We start from the raw sequence: 15,000 nt of genomic DNA on the forward strand, positions 1-15,000 counted from the left end.
TTCGAATGAGCGGGTGACGCATGCGTAAATACTGATCTTGCCACCCCTCATTTTTGCTGATTTTGCAACTTTACTCGTTTATATCTGCTTCCGGACGGTGAATTTTTTGTCATTTCTTGCTTGTTAGCTCAGATTAATTTAAAACGTTTGTCTTTCAAATTTAAAACAATTCTGTAGGTTAAAAAAAAAAAGAAAAAAACAACAATTACAGACATTTTTTTAAAAAAACTGATTTTTCCGAAAAACTGGCCTACAGATGTTGCTGAATTTTAAAAAATATTTTAGAGATTATTTCTAACATTATCTGGTAACGCTGAATGGGAGGATTTCACCGTCCCGTTTCTTCAAAAAAGACACCGTATGATGATTTTAAGGCTTAAAAAAATGCCAAGGATAGTTGCTATGGTAACGTTATTTTGAAGGAAAATATAATGTGAGAAATCTACGATGGGTACTTAATACCCTGGCCAAATTTCGTCTCGATATGATTACCCTAACTGTATCTAAGGACAGAGATGTCCTTAGATACAAAAAAGGGTATGAAAAAATGAAATGAAAAAATGAACAAAGGCGAAACAATTTCGAGCCTCCTTAAGTTTAAGTTGTTGTGTTTTTTTTTTTCGTTGTGGAGTCTTTTATTTTTGGCACATGGCTCCTCACGAAAGCTGCAACATCGTCCTTTTTTTTACACATATGTCATGCCGCGATAAACATTCGGCTTTTTGCTGTAATGACCGGGGCATCTTTTACCAACTCCATGGTTATCCACCCGTGTTGCACTGAACCCATTCTTTTCACATCCGATCTTTCCGTTGTGGTTGATTTCGGCTCCAGTCTTTTCGTATCCCTCTCCGTACTCCCATTCTTGTGTCTCCGGGCAGTCGCAGTAACATGCGCATACGTCAGATCTCGATTGCGGTCGTTTTGCCATAAAAGCAGCGATGGAGTTGAGGACACTGGAGACCACACACAATCCGAAGGTCGTCCAAACCAGAGAGAGAGCAACCTGCAGTGGTACTGCCGAGTATTTGTCTGGAATATAATCCCCGTAACCAATAGTAGCGAAGCTTACGAACCAGAAATAAAGCCCGACGACGAACGTCCAGTCCTCGGTGACCATTTGCAGTCCAGCCCCACTTACAAGCATTATTATCATTAGCACGCACGTTACGGCCGTGCACTTCGCTTCCACGTTTGTTGGCTCTCGTTTGAAGCAACTTCTTTCGGTTTTTGCGATGAAAGAAGTGATCCCTCGACTGATAACCTCGCCAACTGACTGGAAAGCAAGGATTGTCACAGGAATCCCAAGAAGTGCGAACGCCATGCACAGGCCCTGTCCAGCCCTAGTGGATGGCGAAATGGCGCCATATCCTATAAAATGTTTGCTGTAGTCAGATATTACAGACTTGGTTTATTTTTTGATATACTGGGAAATGTTAGAGGTAAGGTGAGTCGCTCACCAGCCACTGGAGCTCACTTGGCTGGGGGCTTATGCCGATATCTGTACATAAAGCGAATGAGAGTATTTCTTCTTTCCCCTCCCCCCCCCCCCCACACACACATGGGTGCAGGGAGACAGTGTGGAGTTGAGTTTCTTGTCCATGGAAACAACACGACTATAAAGCCAGGTCTCCAACCCGAGATCCTATTGTCACGAGTACAGTACAATAACCACTTTGCCACTTTGCCGCTATGCCACCGAAAAATGTCAGAAATGAACATTAAGGACGTTCGCGCCAAAATCTTCCTACGGTGAGATTTTCTTCATTTCTAGCATGGAGTTGTGTCATAAAGTACTTACTCCAAAAATGAAAAAAGAAATGGGGGTCACCGACTTTGTTTCGGAGAAAATGGCAGTGGAAAAATGCCTTAATTTCTAGAAATCGGTCATAATAACGAGATGTAGGCTCATCTGCTCATCCATCGAAAATCATAAAAATAAACTGTTGGAGTGAAAGTTTCCGTGCATAGGTTTTTAGGGGTGAGATTTTTAGATAATTGTATGCCGCTAGGGATGTGGTAAACAGAACAGTTCATCCTCGACGAGCGTTTTCGTAAGCTCTATCCGTTGCAACCACTACCGGAATTCGATGGCACGAGGAAAGAAAATGTTAAAAAAAGATAACTTCTTACGGTGATAATTTTTTCATTTCATCATGTTTTGTAGATAATAAGTAAAGTAAGTGATTCATGATTAAAAAAATAGGGGTCACCGATGATCTGAACGAGTAAAATCGATGTGATTTTGCAAAGCTCTTGGAAAAGTTCGTTTGTCACGCTTTTGCGTGACCTGTCGGGCAAGGACTGGAACCCAAGAGAGGATCGATCGTTGAAGAGATGAAAGGTTTTTACCGAAAAAAAAAAACCTTTCTCGAGCATAGCAACGAAGTTTTAAGCAGGGGTCATCTTCATTTGGTTGGTGTTTTGTATAATATCTCTCCACTGCCGTCACGCTCATCCTCTGGAGTGTGTTTTTTGTGAAATTCAATCGCTGATTGTTTCCACGCAGGCCCGCACTATTCAAGCGGACGAGGACGAAAATACTGCTCAATTTTCACGAAAGTAAAGGAAAAGAACTTTAAAAACATGCATTCACTTTGAACTTAAGTTCGTAGGGTAATAAAAACATTAAAAAGGAACAGCCCCATTAAATTTACGCAACGGTTCGTCCTCGAGTTTTCCAAACTTTCAGCCACTAGTCTACTCGATCAGCTACCTTTTCCAGAGCTTTTCCATCCTCCTGCTCACTTCTCTTTGAAGTTTCATGATGATTCGGAAATAAATGTGCCATTCTTTTGCAGGCTCGGAACTTCTTCCTCGGGTTTCTGTCGCCATGTTCATGCTTGAAAATTTTATATGAAAGTCAAGTAGACTAGTGCACGACTGATAAAACCTCGCGAATATCAGTCGTGCAGTAGTCTACTTGACTTTCATAAATATTTTAAATCAATTTTGACTGATCACGATCTTCTCTGATCCAACGCTGTGCAAGACTTATCGTCCACGGTTTTTGCAAAGGTTCTAAGACCTCAACTTCACTAATGCTCGAAGTAATGTGTGACATATTACAGTTGCGTTACCTGCGCAGTAACGTTGCGCACAAACAATTAGCGCGAACGTCCTTAAACAAAGCTTTTATCCCACTTCCCACTTAAGCTAAGTTAAACGGTACAGATCGGTCGCTGCTTAAGCTTCCGCGCAAATCAGGTAATTTTGTTTCACAGATTAGACTTCAAATTCGTGAAAATAGCGCGCAACTTCTGCGAAAATTCAAAATGGATTAAAATTAAATGAAATTAAAAAATATAAATGTACACACCTATAGTGGTCAGTGTCTCGAAGGCAAACCGCAGACCATCCACGTAATCCCATTTAGGCCGGGCAAGTTGACCAAGTGCTTCGTGAGATCGCTCTGCAAAACTGTCAAACTCTGCCCGTGTCATATTGTATTTGAGTCCCATTTCTATCTGCAATCTCTGGAGAGTCTTTTCAGTGGCCTTTGCGTTTTTGTCAGCATTTTGTCGTTCAAGTATTGAGAAGACAAACGATCCAACGGTTACCATGACAGCAAAAGCGAACACTCGGAAGATGGTCTTCTTTAATAAGGAACCTTTCGACGCCATTGGTGTTCGTGATCAGTGCGGAGCCCTGCAGCAGAACATTCAATGGGTATTAAAGCGCGATTCGTGTCTATCCTAGGGAGGGGAGATTCCGTTCCAGGGACAGGGTTCGAGGTTCCGCCCCCTTTCCTCATCTGGGACCCGTTTCTCGAAAGTCCCGAGACTTTACGGGCCATTTTCGGGTGTCACAATTCCCTCTGGATCTCAAGAACGGAGAGTCACGAAGACTTTTCGGGCCCGAAAAGCTTTTCGCGAAACTAAGATCCGCTACGGCCAGAAAATTGCTCCTTGCACAAGTTTTCAAGACCAGCAAAAATAACTGCAAAGTTTCATGGCTAAAAACGTTTTCCTTTTGAAGATACAGAGGGATTTAGGTCACGCGAAATGCGCCCAAGAAATTTCGGGACTTTCGAGAAACAGCCCTCAGGCCCTATTATTCTCGAAAGGGACGATAAACTACAGTGATTACCTGTTGCCAAATGCCAGCGTGTGACCGAATTTCCTGCCCGGGGAACGCAAATTAAATGTAGTAATAGTTTGCAGCGTTTGACAGATATGTACTTCCCGTGTAATTTATATCAATTTTTTTTTTAACCACTGACCAATTATCGTTATTTGAATTTTCTGGTTTTTTTTTTTTTTTTTTTTTTTTGACTTAAGATAAAAGAAATTGGGGTAAATATCGACTTTGGAATAATAAAAATAATAATAAAAAGTGTTAAAGCTGGTTTCACTGGCGAAATAAACCTGAGCAATTTATGCAGTCGCGTGAGCAAAACTGATCCATTTGAGCCTCCCAAGCGTGAAACTTATAGATTATACCGTGTCTAAATACCAGACGATTTTACTCATCAACTGGTTTAGTCAGTCAAACCTGATAAAAAATCCTGTTTTTTGATTGGTTCCTCGGTTGCCTAGCAACATCTCGCGCTATCGAGAAAGATTCGTCTCATTTCGTGCCAGGTGACAAAAATACAATGTGACATTGAAAAATTGAAAAAAAGTGTGAGAACAGGTAGAATAACGATTCCTCGAAGAACGTTTTTATGAAGGGGCGGATATGGAAACACTCAAGAAAAATGAGATCGATGGGGATATCAGATTTGTATTTATCCCAAGTTTAGCGAAACGACTAAAACCCCTTCTCAGTTGTTTTGCCTTCTCTTTGTCATAACTGCAAGCTTTCTTGTATAGGTTGTTTACTGGCCTTAGGCAAACAAATGTTCTATCCCCTTTCTTGATGGTTTTCATATTTACAGATGATTCACATTCGTGAAATACGAAATTCAATCTACTTATCAGCGCCGAATTTCTTTGCTGAAGGACAAAATAACTCTCCTCTCTATGAGTTGTCAATAATTGTTGTACAATTCGTTCTTAGCAGGACGAGGCAGCCCAAACATACCTTTTTCTCTGTGGAACCCAAGTCTAGTACGAATGTTAAGCACCAGAAGATTCGCTTAAGATAGACCAACCACAATGATCTCGAGGGCTTTGTTATAATAATGAGCGCATTTCAGCTTTCCAGTATTTTTGTTTCACCATTCAGTTTTGAATCGCCTGCAGCAATACTGAACAAATAAATAACAGGTGTTGCCAAATAATTGTCTCAGTGTTCTGCTCTTTTGAAAATTCACACGTCGACATCTTAACTTAAATGCCAATAAGTATTTTGGCTTGTAGTTTACAACGCGATTTTTTATATCCATCGCTAAGAAGACTTAAAATACAGGTTTCTTTTCTCAGAAGTTTGTTTAATGAGTAACACAGGCAGTTATTTTAAAGTGCGATGATTTTTGTGATATTGGTGAAAAAAAGGCGAAAAATCGAAATACACGAATAGCGCTTGGTTTTTCGGTAAAGGTCCGGGCAAAATGGCTTTGTTGAACGATGTTGAACGTGTTGACTGCTGGGATGGGCAAGCGGTTTCAACACATCAACATTTGATTCAACAGAGATAAGAGGCCTTGTATTCAGTCCCACACTGCAGCCGTTGTTGTTACTATGGGTACGGGCACGGATACGTCATTGAGATACCGATTAGTGCACACGCGCTTGCCCAACAATAGACTGATTTAGCAACAGAACGGGAACGTCAGTGGCGACGGCGCGCGCAGAAAGAAACCCCAATGAGAATTCAGAATAGAGTAGTCTCCACTCTTTTCTTCTCAATTCTAAATTCTCATTGGTAGCTTTGCTGCGCGCGACGTCGCCACTAACGTTCCCGTTCTGTTGCTAAATCAGCCTAATGTTGAAAGAGGGGGGCAATATCTTCCCCAGGATCCGGACTCTGGGGACGAGATTGAGAGGGCGGCAAATAGCTTCAGCGTCAACTCCATTCAACATTGACGAAAACAAAAGAGATGTTGAAAGGTTGTTGAAGCAAAATTTAAATGCTTTTAAACTCACTTAACATCGCGATTCAATTTCGATTTGATGTTTCAACACTGTTGAAATGCCGTAGCAAACGGTTTCAAAATCGCTGTTCAACAAAATCAATCGGATGTTGAAAGAAATGTTGACACCCGTTTGCCCATGCCTTAAGGCTATGTTAGAGAGCTAAAATTGTGTATTCTACGAAGGAAACGTGCTCAATGTCATCTTCAAAATGAAGTTGTAATAAATAAAAAAGACTAAAGGACGACATGTCGACCGTATTTAACAGGCAACATTTACAGCAATATTTTCACTTCCTTGTCAATTTTATTGGCTTATATCTCAGGAGAAAACAAACACGGCCGTGTATTATTTGGCAAAAAATAAACTAGTTTAAGCTTCCTCTTTCAGTACAAAAAAAAAATTCAAAGCTTAATTCATTAACTATTGTTGTCCTCACAAATTCATCACAGGCCGGTCGACTCCGGAACCTCAAAAACGCATTCGGCATAATACTTTACAATACATGGCGAAGCTGAAGCGATCCGCTCAAGCAACTGTAACCAAATTCCCCGAAAGACCGTTCTTTTATTTCTGGTAAGCTCACTCTGCACTTGTGGTGATCAAAGAAGATTGGAAGTAAAATAGTCCGTTCATTTTTGCAAGCAACAAATTTTTAAAATCTCCACTAAAACTCTTTGATGACCACTGACACCACAACAGGTTAAATTAACCGTTTATTTCTTTATTTATTTTTTAAGTTAGCCTTACATATTTTAATTAAAAGATAGTTCTTTAAGGGCTCCAGATGCAATCAGCATCAGTGTGATTATACCCGCGGAAACAGTCGCCCCTAATGTTGTTTGTCTTGGCGAGATCAGTGGAAGCCACTTGACGCCGTCCACTGTCCCAGGATCACGGAGACTCACGCTGTTCATCCCACGAAACTTTGACACAAATACATCTCCATCATGCATTATTTTTAAAGCTAGATTTAAAGAAAAACAAAGTATTCTAATTTCTGAGGCAGTATAAAAATCACGATTGAACGACCGTGTCAGATTAAGTGACATTAATGACCTTTTTGCTGCAAGATTGTAATGAAATTTGCACTAGATGATAACTTCGCAACACCCTTTATGGACCATTAAGATGAAAATGCAATTTACTCAAAATGAAAGCAATGGCAAAGCAGATGCCATAATTGATCGCATTAATAATATCAATGCAGGCTCGTTTATTCATCAGAACTAAAATATATGCAGTGGAGATCTTGATTAATCGATCCCAATGAATAGTTTGGATCCAACGTCGAGAAGCAAAAAATAATATCATGACGAAATTTACTTTGTGGATGATATTTAGAGATCTTTTTTTTGGGCCAACCAACGTTCGACACAATGACGAAAGTGCGACTCTCTCCTAATGGATTTATAGGGAACAAAATCTTTTTTCATTTCTACGAAACATGTTCTGAAAGTTGTGTGGAAAACAAGGTTCGATCACAAACTGATTAGTTCTTCAGTGTACCTTGCTACAAGAAAAGAACATTGTTAATAAAAAAGGTCCTAAATATTTGAGTTTCTACATTATATATATATTTTTTTAACCTTTATATATCCTACTCACAAACACACACAAGCTTGAGCAAAATAAAGATGTACTTAACTGACTCTCAGTCTGGGTATGTTACAAAAAAAAGGTCTTACAAAAATCAAGTTCTGAACTTGCATGGCAGGCAACCTCTGGCAAGTAGCTGAAGGGTTTTTGGTTGTCGCATGCTAGTCATGCTCGGATAGATTGAAATTAGGCCACATGGCCTCAGATGAGCTGTCTTTGCGATATCTATTTCTGTTCTTCGTGAGAGCAACAATTTGAAAGTTAATGTGGCGATGATGCACTGAGGTTGCTTGCATGGCCTGTTACCATATCCGGCGAATTTATGAAAGCGATTCTCCAAAATCCTGATCCTCTTTCAGCCTTGTGCCGGACCCGGCGTAAAGGCAAATTCTGCACGCCCGCTAACACAAGCGAATCATAGCTCTTGGAGGCAAAGCAAACCTTCAAAGCTTATCCGAGGAATTAGCTCTCGACATGGGCTTGTGACAAATTGGTTTGCTTGCTTTCCCGCATTAAGTGTTTTTATTAATGCTAAGGCAATTTGTTTCCAGTGTTATCTCAAAGTGGTCACGAATTCTGAGCCATTTGGTAGTAAGAAAATTACACAGGTAACAGCTGGAAACAAACCCACTAAACTCTGTGTGAAATATAGAGTCCCAAAGTAAATTGTTTAATATTAAGTGCTGAAATCATTATCGCATTATTTTGTAACTGCTTGGAACCGCGTAGGTTCAACATTTCGTGCATGTTCGACGTTTTTCAAGTGAGCTAATAATTCAAGCTTTATTAAAAACCGATTTTTAGGTTTTCGCCAATACAAAAACAAATTTACATCAGTCAAATTCGCTTTTCAAGTAAAAAGTCCTTCTAAGCAGGAAAATATTAATGATGCAACGCGATATTTACGGTACAAGGTCTAGCCTTGGACTAAAGCTTTGTCTCATGTAAACTCGTAGAAATAGCCATGATATCCAAAGGGCGTTCGCGGAAATGAAAAATGCTACTTGATCAATCGATGAAGTGTAAGGACTCGCGCTTTGGTGCTGAAAGATATGTAGCAACTTCCACCGTTATGTCAAAATCGCAAAATCGCTTATGTTATGTGCGAGTTAAGGTTGTTCCAGACGACGAACCCTCTAAGAGATATCCCTTCGTGTTGTGCCGGTTTTCCACTCGCCGGCGACAAAACTTTACGTTCATCTCCGGAATTAAATCAATAGACACCTCAATCCGCTTAACAGAAAGCTTATCACTGTTATTTTAAGGTCACAGGGTCACGTTTTCAAATAGGTTGATGGCTTTTATGTTGTATCTCATGAACGGTCATGCAAGTGCTTTATCCTTAAAGGTGAATGTCAAATAAAAGCTGAATCAAAACTTATTTATCATAGTATCTTTCCCTTAACTTCAAGTATTTCGTATTTGACGGCAAAAAATGAGGCATTTGGACTCAAAACCATAGACGTCGAAATTGTCAATTCCAACTCAAAGAGAGGCTTAAAAACTCGTGATTCTCAAATGGGTTCGTCTTTTATACATCATAAGATAATTCGGGATTTTCTACTGGTACATGTAAAATCAACTTTCAAAACCTTGGTCATTCAGTTTTTTTCTCAAGGTGAGTAATTCATGTCTTCGCGCTTGCATTAGGAACCAATTAGAGCTTTCTCTTGGCGAAATACAAGCCACGTATTAGAGAGATTTGTACCAAACCTGTAAGATGCCGGTTGCTTGTCAGACAAGCAAGAGAATATGGTCCTGTCCTAACCTCACTTTCGAAGATTCGCTCCAAATCAATCAGTTCTGGAGATAACAGACATCATGCAAATTTCAACCTGACATTCATTTACTGTTGGCCAAAAAGCCTGCGTTGCTATATCTCCGTGAAAAGGTGTGAATACATCGTGACTGTCTCCTATGCCGTCACCGTCAAACACAAATTAATTTGCACGAGAGATTCCATCATTTCTTCCTATGAAATAATCGCTAAACCTTTCTGCTCCAGGCTAGGAGTATATTTTGCATATCTAAAGAATATTCTAAACGTCCAGCGAATCAAATTTTCATATCGTGACCTATATAATGTGATCAGTCTACATCATTTTTCACGAGCAATTAAGCACCTTCTGCACGGCGATGCACGCGAATCATTCGACTTGATAGCTGAAAGTTAGACATAAGAGAACTCAGTTCTTAACTTAAAAAATACAGCAACAGCGATTCACGATCAGCATCGCAATAATTTTCTGGAAATTTTGGTGTAAAAACTTGCAAAGCCGAAGGAGAATCTTTTGACGAAAAGTTAAAATATTTGGCGCGCATATTCAGTTTGCCATTGATTGCCCGTGTTCACAGAATTACTAGAGCAATTGATAATTCTTCAGTTGAACAGTCAGGCAGTTATTAATATTGCTGATTTATTTTTTAAAAAGGTCATTACACGAAAGAACTGGAACAATACCCACAAAATCAAAGGAATCATGAGCGATCGGAAGAGCGATTTTGTCAAATGCAAAGAAAGTTAACTGATTGTTATTTTTTCTGTGAAAGAAATGACAAGAACACAACGTTTCCTATCAGGTTGAAGTACTTGTACGGCTTGAACGACAAAACAAAAGCAAATACAAAACAGAGTTAAATTAACACTGGAAAAATCATAAAAAATACTTACTTGAAATGAGCGATCTCTTCAGAGTGGACGTCGATGCAACCACGATGCCACACAGAGTGACTGTGCACGCAAGCAAACTGACTTAAGACAAAGCACAAAAGATTTTCTTACAATAATTTTGTATTAGTCTGGGTAATAGCCAGGGGAGGGGGGAGGGAGGGTGGGGTGAAGGTGTTGATACGGGGGAAGGGAGGATTTCCGTTCGTATTACTAACTCTGAACCCCTTTGTCATAGCTGTTGACGGTAATATGTTTCGCTCTATAACGTACCAACGCAGAGACCCAACACAGCTGAAATCATCAATTTATTCATGGCTAATAGTTTATCCTATCTTGTAAACCAGTCGACCGGATATCCGGTATTGAGTACTCTTGATTTGTCTGCCATCGGCAAAACCATGGTCTCCTGTCATGAGCCTAAAAGGCAACTGAATTATATGTCAACCTCATTGGTCTCAATGAACTTGGCCAGTTCCACCAATGTGCTTTAGGCTCGATTTCCCGGACTTGACGCCTCGTGTGGGTCAGTTGAGCTGTAATCCCAGAATTTTTTTTCCCACCGGCTTTCCCCGCTCACCAAAAGCCAACATTTGATTTTGAAGGAGCAAGGATGGCACAGTCGGTTAGTGCGCGGCCTTGGTGCAAGAGGTCTTGAGTTCGATTCCCGGATCTCGCATCCTTGTTTCGACTTCTTTCCTTTCCGTGTAGCTAAGTAGCTTTAAATACCCGTAAAACGGAGCACTGATGGAGAGGGGGGAGTAAAATGAGCGCACCGTCGACCTCAGGTTTGTCAGTTGAATTACTGTTACGAGTTATCGACGTTAAATATGGTTGCTTTACTTTGCTTTGATTGGATCTGCCTCGAGTTTCAATTGTAGCTCTTGCGATCGACTACGACTATTAACTTTGAGGCAAGGGGAATTACCATCACGATAAAGACTGTCAGAAATGAGAAAGTCGGAACGGACGAAAATGAAATGTAGGAAGAGAAAGCAGTTGGGTAAAGCATATTAAAAACAGAAAGAAGACAGGCTAGGTATCAATGAACGAATGAACGAGCGGAAAAACGTGAGTCAATGAACGAATGACAAACGCATTGATAGGTTTAAGAAAAGTACGAAATAATCCTTTGCTTCTCTCAAACTCCCCTGGCTGGGGCATGAGGTGCCAAAAAAAACCAAGACATTTCTGACTACCAAAACAATCGCAAGGACCCAAAGCGGCAAGCGAATGCCAACCTCGTTTCCAGGGCTTTTCACCACCCGTCCTACTCTCGGCGGTGAAAGCCCTGGGAATGAGGTTGGCGAAAAACGATTGAAGGATCCCTCCTTTAATGCAAATTCTAAAAAGTTCTGAAAAACTTTGAATGCATTAAGTCGGTAAGTTGGCTATGTATTAATTAAGTCCCCGCCTCCCTCACCCCCTTCTCAAATAAGGCCCCCTTTCAGAGGAAGAAAGTTACTAAACCCCCTCATCTACCCCCTAATTCTTAACAAACCAATTTATAAATGATTAACTGGTTTAGTAATTAATCACGACTGGAGCACTTTATAAATAAAGTTATTTGATTTGATTTGATTTGATTTGACTTTATAGGGACTGGGGCCCGTTTCTCGAAAGTCACGAAAACATTTCGGGCCCAAAAAGCCATTTGTGAAACTGCCAACCGCTTGTTTTGGAAAGCCGATCTTTTAACATGTTCTCAAGGTAACTAAAAGAAACAGGACTGTGAAGTTTGATGCCTTAAATCCGCTCTTTACTTGAGATACAAAGGGAATTGTGACACCCGAAAATGGCCCGTAAAGATTCGGTACCTTCGGGAAACGGGCCCCTGATCCGGTATGGTTAATTCAAGTACTGTTGCTGTTTGGATTCGTTTCTGATATTCGCCTGTGCATGACTTCCATCTTCATTTGCTTGAACTTTCCCACTTTACAGTCTTCCTTCATGGAGAACCGATACCATCTGTTTTTTGGAGATAGCAGTATAGCGTCCTGGAACCACAAGTTCTTTTGCTATCCGTAATGCGTTTTGCTCACTGAAATAAGCTCCCTTCTGAATAAACCTACCACTGTCTATCATTCTAAAAAGCACCGCCCGCCCCCGTCCCCCTCCCTCCCACTATTCGTTGACAGTACAAATTCACTGATGTTGCTAGTTTCTAACTAATTAAACTGGGTAACTTCACCGAAAAGATCGTTCATTAAGAAAAAATTTGGTCAATTTGCTTGAGCACCAGTCATTCCGCCACTGATCAATTCGTCATTATTGACGAGTGACCTTTGTCGTACCTTGACTGATGAACATTGTGAAGGCGAGTTGGTTGGCAGCAAATTTTGCTGGTGGGGAAATGAGGGTAATAAGCACTTAATGACAGGCACCAAAAGATGAGTTTTGATAGGGTTAGGTCAGCCTAACTCTAACCCTAACAAAACTTTGTCTGGGAAAGGTTGAGAGTCGAGAACTAGAACAGATTATATACGAGTGCCATCAGTTCTTGTTTGAAAGCATTTAGCTGCCATAAGAGTAGAAAAAGTTTCTTTCTTGACACGGAATAGCACACAAATTTGCCGCGGTTTCAAGGTGCACAACCTGAACACGTGCGAATCTCCAATAGGAAAACGTATTTGAGTCGCAAAGCATAACAAATCAGTTTCTTTGCTCAGCTATACGTGGGCTGAAGGAAATAGATGCTAAAAATAATGTATGTTTTTCTTTTTAAATTTGCTATGGTTTTTATTTCAGTCCTCAAAGCCGACAATCGCAACTAGAACGTTATCACATCACCGGGAAGCATGATTCATATCAAAGTTGCATTCCTGCTTACCTGCATTGTAATAAGACAGTTATCGACCTATGCATTAACCAGATCAGCCCAAACCCGAGGGCAGTATCCCCCGGGCTGGCAAGAGGCTCCAGATTCGTTTGAAGAATTCCCACGAGGAGAGATAAATAACAAGACTAAGACCATCATCGATCCCTGGGTATATCTGCAAAGAATAGGAATCTTCAAGCTGATGTTGATTCACACACAACGCTACTTCAATTCCTGGGGATATAACAATACCGGGAGTCTCCTCTGGGGTTTGCCGCTCCAGTTCGGGTGGCAGATGTCGTCGGGTCGTCTCCACAGCTCGTCTGTATGCCCGGACTGTGTTTCAACGAGTAGCTGGTGGGCCGATATGAATTATTACCTCTCTGTTCTACCATTTTTGGGAGCCTTGGAGGCTGGAGTGTTTACTCCACTGAAGTATCCAATTCATATCGCCAAACCGAGAAATGTAAGCGAGAGGATCAAAGAGAAATTTTGCACTAGTATTGGAGAGTGCTTGACAAGACATTCTGATGTGATTCAACACTGGTCACAATTCTTTAAACGAGTCATGGCTTCGAAGTCACCTTTAAATTGTGACGATCGTGATTCCATTGTCTCTTCGATGTGGAAAGCGCACACCACGTCTCTTCAAAATGGTGAGTCAATTAATCACGATTCCTTCGGGAGGAAATCTCCAAATTTCGTGAATTCGCCCTTGTCACACGGGTGGCCATATTGTCCCGGGAGACCAAAAAAGCCTTTTTTTACCACGCTAAGCCTCACCCCCATGGTTTCCATTGCGAGGCTTGGCGTAGTAAAACAAAGCTTTTTTGGTCTCCCGGGGCAATATGGCCGCCGTGTGACAATGGCGAATTCGGTTGTATGAACTTTGTTGATAGTAATAATTAATAACAATAATGATTATAAGAGCGGTTTTCAATTGAGTGTCTTCGTTCATTGATTGGTTCAAAGTTCTCGCGCCACCTTTTCAACCAATCAGAAATTAAACCAAAACCAATTGTGGCTCGCGCGTGCACATTTCCCCTCGCTGTGTGTGGGCTACGTGCCATTACTTCTAGTTTTGATTGGTTTGATGGATTGTCTCCGTCCTTTTTGATTGGCTAAAGTAATTACTTTGGTTTTATACCACTCGATTAAAACTCGCTCTATAATAATTAAAATAATAATTCAATTAATGTAGCGCTTAAGCTATAAAAAATATTCTAAAGCACTTTACAATCATGGAAGAAAACTACCTTAAAAGTTGGCAAATTATACGCTAATTCTACGCTAAGTGTGCATCTTGCTGGTCATTAATTATGAGTTTGAGATAAATAGAATCCTAGTTACAGTAGTTTAAAATACATGCTACTTGTAAAAAACATTGTTAAATGCTAATAGTGGAAAACATTGTTAAATAATGAGGGGATATTTTAAAGGCAATTGAAATATGCTTGAAATAATTTTAATAATTTTAAAGATATGTCTCAAGCCTAGCCTGAATAATTTGGAGTAAACTAAACACCATAGAAACTTGAAAACACGAGGTTTCGAGCTGTAGTTTTTGCGAAAAGAGATTTCAGATTTTTAATCTTCCCATAGAAGTCATCAAGTCACTTGATACAACCAAAGATCCGAGCGCCATTCATGTTCACCCAGTGACGCAACTCCACAGTCTCTTAAGAAACTGGCCTCATTAGCTTAACATGCGCAAAGCGCATGCGGATATGTTAAACTGTGCTTTAAGCAAAAGCAAAACTTACAATCGAGAATTTGGTATGAACCACTTCCCGTATGTACGTCACATACGTCAAAATATAGCAGTTCTAAAAATAGAAAGATACGGGAAAGCGTTGACTAAGGGTACAATACGTATGGAAACTGCGAGTAATGGCTCC

The 15,000-nt window shown here is 40.4% G+C and overlaps 2 protein-coding genes across 4 annotated transcripts in view; one reads left to right on the forward strand and one right to left on the reverse strand.

The window, feature by feature from the left end:
* LOC138024174 (two pore potassium channel protein sup-9-like) overlaps positions 1–10,363 on the reverse strand; it is a 10,508-nt gene extending 145 nt beyond the window's left edge. The window contains exons 1-3 of the mRNA XM_068871286.1: positions 10,288–10,363; positions 3,320–3,648; positions 1–1,371 (exon numbers count right to left, since the gene is read on the reverse strand). The exon at positions 1–1,371 is cut by the window's left edge and continues 145 nt beyond it. Coding sequence (XP_068727387.1) covers positions 686–1,371; positions 3,320–3,623 — 990 coding nt within the window. The 5' untranslated portion in view covers positions 3,624–3,648; positions 10,288–10,363 and the 3' untranslated portion in view covers positions 1–685. The remainder of the gene's footprint in view (positions 1,372–3,319; positions 3,649–10,287) is intronic.
* Positions 9,169–15,000, forward strand: part of LOC138024172 (protein LEG1 homolog) — a 7,608-nt gene continuing 1,776 nt past the window's right edge. Inside the window, exons 1-2 of one of the 3 annotated variants that reach the window (XM_068871284.1) lie at positions 9,169–9,234; positions 13,033–13,758. In XM_068871284.1, coding sequence (XP_068727385.1) covers positions 13,083–13,758 — 676 coding nt within the window. In that variant the 5' untranslated portion in view covers positions 9,169–9,234; positions 13,033–13,082. Of the gene's footprint in view, positions 9,235–10,893; positions 11,356–13,032; positions 13,759–15,000 lie in introns of those variants that run through there. The other 2 variants (XM_068871283.1, XM_068871285.1) reach the window with 2 other exon arrangements.

The sequence above is a fragment of the Montipora capricornis genome, chromosome 11 (genome assembly GCF_036669925.1).
Source record: "Montipora capricornis isolate CH-2021 chromosome 11, ASM3666992v2, whole genome shotgun sequence".
Taxonomy (NCBI): domain Eukaryota; kingdom Metazoa; phylum Cnidaria; class Anthozoa; order Scleractinia; family Acroporidae; genus Montipora; species Montipora capricornis.